This window comes from Vigna radiata, chromosome 5 (genome assembly GCF_000741045.1).
Source record: "Vigna radiata var. radiata cultivar VC1973A chromosome 5, Vradiata_ver6, whole genome shotgun sequence".
In the NCBI taxonomy this organism is placed as follows: Eukaryota; Viridiplantae; Streptophyta; class Magnoliopsida; order Fabales; family Fabaceae; genus Vigna; species Vigna radiata.
Window position 1 is genome coordinate 31,235,253 of NC_028355.1, and position 6,000 is coordinate 31,241,252.

General features: G+C 32.4%; 1 protein-coding gene across 1 annotated transcript; it reads right to left on the reverse strand.

The window, feature by feature from the left end:
* Positions 1–3,905: 3,905 nt before the first annotated feature.
* LOC106760989 (gibberellin 3-beta-dioxygenase 1) lies at positions 3,906–5,552 on the reverse strand. Its single transcript, XM_014644450.2, has 2 exons — positions 4,931–5,552; positions 3,906–4,581 (listed from the first exon to the last, which is right to left on the reverse strand). The coding sequence occupies exons 1-2, from the start codon at positions 5,401–5,403 to the stop codon at positions 3,978–3,980; spliced, it is 1,077 nt and encodes a 358-aa protein (XP_014499936.1). The 5' UTR covers positions 5,404–5,552; the 3' UTR covers positions 3,906–3,977.
* Between the last annotated feature and the right edge of the window lie 448 nt (positions 5,553–6,000).

The window sequence follows — 6,000 nt, forward strand, 5'->3', positions numbered from 1 at the left end:
ACAAAATCCTGATTTGGGTTCATTGGAAAGAGCCGCATATGTATTATATATAGTCGTGTGATGTAAAAGTTATAATTGGCATTGCATAATGCAGCTGAAGGTAGCAACAAAACTAGTCAGATCAGCCATAATTGTGACTTACAAAACATTTCGCCCATATTCAAACACAACAACAAAACTTCACCACAAAAGGGTTCTTCTTTTTTTTCTTCTTCTTCTTCTTCTTCTTCTTCTCTTCACATCACAGACTCACCAATTATTTGTTCAAAGTTGGGATTTAGCTGTCTTTCTCTCTCAGCCAACTTCAATCATTCCTCATCATCGACTCCTTCGGATAAAGATAAAATATGACTAAATCATGAACCTTGCGTCACAAACTCATAATCATACCACAGTTACTTCAACCTCGTGGATCTTTTCATTACGTATATAGCCTTGATCTACATCAAACCACGTACGTGTCTCAACTGTGTCAATCATGCACTATGGCCAATCTAGTTTTCAACACCTTCCAAAGGACATATCCGAGATACACGTAATTTTATTATATCAATGTATTTTTCAACCATTCCTCTTCATATCATGTTCCGTGTCTTTATGTTTTTTGTTTCGTAGCACTGCTATAGTGTGTCGTCTTGTGTCTCGACTTCAATTTCAGAATAACAAACAGTATTTTTAATGCAGCACCATACCTAAGTTTAGTACTGTAGTAATGCAGGTGTACAACTTACACATAACAAACAGATATTGTTATTATATTAAACAAAACCGATCACAAGACTCATTCCACACCATTAAAGAAGCTGGTAATGACAGAAAAATCTTCAACAGACAAGAATTTTCAATAGGAATTAATGTACGATTACTTATCTTTGGTGTGCCAATTAATCGATTGTGCACCATTTCTTTCTTATCGACAAGAGATAGTGGTGTGGTGGTGGCAATCTAATCTCTATATTAAGCTGCATCGTGTCACTGTCAGTTCCAAGTATTCATTAATCATTTCATTTCATGGATTAGTTCAGATCTCTGCATTCATTATCCCTGGAATCAGAACAATTTCATTACGATCATATATAACAAAGTATATATATGTTGAAAATTTCAGAACCTGATTCTATTTCATCGTAATAAAGTACAAATATATGACTCGTGTGACAGTTTTGCGCAGGAGATAAAGGAGGAAAATAGATAATATCAGTATTTCTTTTGGTAGTATAGTATTCTTATTACATTAATTTGAAAATTAATGGTTATAAGAAGAAACTAATACAAAGAATAGATGATAAATTATGGTAATATTCTTATTACATTAATTTCTTAATTATTGTCCCTCGGTATATATAGTTATTAGAAAACTTAATTTGTGTTAACATAAATTTTTTTATCAGCAAAAAATATTATAAATAAATATAGTAAAGTATTTATGTGTACTCTAATACTTCTACAAACATAATATATACATGGATGAAACCGAAAACATATTTATATCTTTAAGAAATTATGTAAATTTATACAAGTAAAAAAAAAATTCCTAAAATTTTAATTTATACATATAAAATAATTTTTATTTTAAAAGTATTTACAGAAAACTTAATCTCAACATTCACCGTTCATTTGGTGTTTAATTTGTGAAGAATCTTTTACAATAAGATTTGAATATGCATAAAAGGAATTGACTCTAATTTAAATAAGTAAAGATATGATAATATATTTTTACATTTATTTGAGATACAGTATAATCATAAGTAAAGTATGATAATATTTTTTGACACACTTAATTTTTTTACATTTATTTGACATTATTTTTTCTTACTTTTTACCATCTTCTTTTTTGAAAAAATACAAAATTTTACACTTTTATGATCATCTTACTTTTATACTCTGTGTCAAATGAATGTAAAAAGATGTCATGGTATCATTGCTAAAAAAGTAAATCTTTTATATTTTTTTAAGAAAGAAAAACAAAATGTAAGAGAAAATAACATGAAATAAATATAAAACAAATTTATGTATATCAAATTATCATTTTTTAATTTAAACTTTTAAAATAATAAATTCATTGTATTTTGCTTAACGTAGATTTACACTCATACTTAAATTTGAATTTGATGATTTGTCATTAGGATAACTTTTTTTTAACAACTTTTGGACAACAGGACACGTGTCACTATTTTATTGATCTGTTTGAATTTATTTTAAAAAAATATTTAAAACGAATCAATCACAAACTTCCATATATGCATTGTTAAAAAGTTGTCAAAAAAGAATTGTTAAAGAGACTTTTACCTTGTCGTTAACATTTTTTGTAAAAGAAAATATGTATAGTTGTTTGATCCCATTGATAAGGAAGTGTCCTGAATGGTGGAAGGTTCAAGAGTGATGAGATAAACAGAGAGATGCATTTGGGAGTTGTGATTGGAATATTCAATGAGAAAAATGATTAGAGAGAAAGAAAATATAGAAGAGGGCATGCATATAGATATATACGTGGGTGAAGAACCCAACATCACAGGCGTAGGACAAACAGAAGAAAGTGGTAAAAATAGGCACTTCCCCATGATATGTAATATAGGCACCGGCACGTGGTTGCAGAGAGACAGCAACAACATTATGCTGTGTTTTCGTTCAGACAATGATTTCATAAACCAAATCATTGAGAATTATTCGCGCTCCTTTGTTTCATGTTATGTTCCAGTAAAAGGTCTATCAAACCTAGCTGTTAATAACTTCTTTCTTTCTTTCTGTAACACTTCCATCAATGGATTCTTCTTTTTCTCACCTTTAAACTGTCTGACAATTTCTATTATAGACTCTCCTCACATTATAGGGAGATTAAATCTCCATACCACAATTGTTTTAGACTCTAAACTTTGTTTTAACTTTTTATTTTTATTGATAAGCATTAGATTAGATGGGTGGATATTATTTATTAATTATAGTAAAGAGACCTATACAGAGAATAAAATTTTAAGAAAGTATCAATACGATTTCTAAAATAGAATTTATCTCATGGAATATTTATATAGACATTATAGATATATCAGAATTCAGAAATAAGATTACTTGGCAGCGTAGAAATGAAAGTACTTAATTATTATCCAATAGAACAATTTTTTTTTTTTGTAAAAATGAGTTATATTTAAATTTATTTTTTAATATAATATCATAATTTTGTTAATAATATAAAACGAAATGTTTAGTGGGCAGACAAAAAAACTATAAGAAAAATAATCTTTAAACATTTCATCATCAAAATCTTTTTAACTTCTTTACATTGCTAACAAATTTATTTATCCAAATTTTTACATTAATATGATATCCAAATCTTTAAACTAAAGTATTGAAATGCATGATTCTGAGAATAAAAAATAAGTGTTTATGAGTGAGGCAACCAACACAACTTGGGGTGGGAGAATCCATTCTCTAGTGATTTTGTAAGGTTCTGATAAATGTCTGTCTCTCACACTTTGTACATATACGGCTTCAAAACTTGAAACGAATTAATATATTAAATGATTTCATCCAAATTTGAGACATTGAAGATTGGGTACTGATGATTCTCAGAGATTTGAATATCCTTGCCATAAAGGGACAAGATAAATGTTTAGAGGCTAAAAATTTCTAAAAAAAATGAACATAAAGAGAGAAATGAAATGAAGATGATGGAAGGTGGAATTGAATGATGAAAAACGAGAAATTAGTAATGTCCCTTTCAATACAAAGACAAATGAAACACAGAGAGACTATATATATATATATATATATATATATATATATATATATATATCTCTTATCCTTTCGAATGGCTCTCTTTCTCTCTCTCTCCCGTTTACAGCCAAACAAAAGTTATTTATTGCAGGCATCCCCACCACATCTAATTCATTAACGACCATTTTTTCGAGTTAAGCAAGTGAAAAAAATACATCTTTCATGTTTGGTAGAAAATAGAGCATGCAAGAAGGAAGGATCGAAATCTAGCTGATAACTTCCTCACTCATACTACCAGATACCCGAACCTTAGACAGTGCCTTGTTGAAATGCTTTGCTTTCGTGCCAAGGTACTCATTCCAAGTCACTGACTTATAAAGACGAGGCTCGTTTGGACCTACCAACTTCTCGTGTGGACAAATCTCCACGTTCGCTGGGGGGCCACATAGATAAGCAACCGAAAGCCTTTGCTTCACCCGGTTCACCAACACCCGGTGGAGCACACTCCGGTACAACCCGTTTGACAATATCTGCATCAGGTCTCCCACGTTTACCACAAGCCCGCCATTCACTGGCGCCACCGTCACCCACCCGCTGCCTTTCCGCTCAACTTGCAGTCCGCTTATATTGTTCTGGTAAAGAATTGTCAAAAGGGTGGAGTCCGTGTGCGCGGCCAGACCCATTGCCCGATCCGGATCCGGACATATCGGGTACGAATTCAGTTGCAAGGCAGCGCAAGTCTTTTTGAATTCACCTTTTGCACCGGCCCATTTTAGGTCTTCCTCTATGATACCCAGAGATTCCAACATCAGCCACATCAGCTTTTCCGCTAGCTTTTTCATCGTTTCATCATACTGCATGACAATGTCACTGAACAAAAACATAAAAACAAAAACCAAAAATAAGCCGAGAGATTTCCGACATATCAAGAAACATTAGTAAATTCTTTCAACGTTGTTGCATTAGATTCGCATCTCTCTACTAATCTTCCAGGTGGGTCCACACTCCCTCATTATGATATTTATTTTCTGATAACTCGCATTAGGATAAGAAAACGAGTGATTATAATTAGCACACTGGTATATATCATCGCAAGAAAAAAACAACAAAAGAAACAGTCTTTTTGAAGCAAAAAACTTAAATTTGTAAAGAAAGAAAGTACGGAGAAAGACGTGCATGAAGCTTAAGGTGATATATATACATACACATATATACTAACCAGTATCTGTGGTAATCTTGGGGCCATAGTTGGCGAAAACGCTCGAGAGGGGATCCGACAATTGTGAAGCCTTCGGACCACATGAGTTTGGGGAAGAAGGAAGAGATGCGAGCGAGGCCATAACCATCGACACCGTCAGGGGAACGAGCTGCTCTGTGCTTGTGGTGAGAAGGAAGAGAGAAGAGGGTTTCTCCAAGGTGTTGAATGTCATGGAGAAGAGTGATGGGTACGCCATGGTTGAGCACTTGATAGACTCCCCAAGTTCTGCATGCATGGCCTATTAGGTTGGAAGCATTTGGGTCGTTGAGATCAATGACAGGAACAGTGTGGTTGAGGGTAGAATTATTATTAGTTTGATCTTGGTGTTGCGTCCAAGTGTAAGATTCAGGAAGTTCTTGTAGAGAGTTTAAGTCAGGATGCTTGTGTTGAACGTGAACGGGGTGGGCTCTATAGATTTCTGAGAGCGAAGGCATAGTGTAGATAGTGACCACTTTCAATTCAACACTGCTACTTCAGCAGTAGTAGTATGTGGCCAATTGAAAAAAAGAGAGTAATTATGACAAGTTCAAGAATAGTTGGTACTTTGCAATATATATAGAGAGAGAGATAGAGATGAGATGAGAAGATGATTGTGCGTAGTGAGTATATATAGAGAGCATGATGGGCAGATGGGGACAAAAACCTTGTCCTTACCCTAAACCTAAAGATAAAGAGAGAAAACAACTTGTTTTTATTCAATTCTCCCTTTCAGGTGTTGATTGATGTTGGAGCTTCAGTTTACAAAAAAATTTATACTTTAATTATCCACATAATATACTTCAAACATTACCATCTTAATTATCAGACATATATACTTCTAATGTCCGTATATATTAAAAGATAAAAGTAATCTTATTTTATATTATTCATTTCCAAGTATTGTGATTTAAAGTTTAAATTTTTCGTTACATTATTTTTAAAAGATGTTTTTTGCATCTCATGAAACTTAAAATCAAAATATTCATAACGTTAGAGATAAAAACACCCTTAATTTTTAATTAGTGTTTATTTTTTCTATACAAGCAATAGTT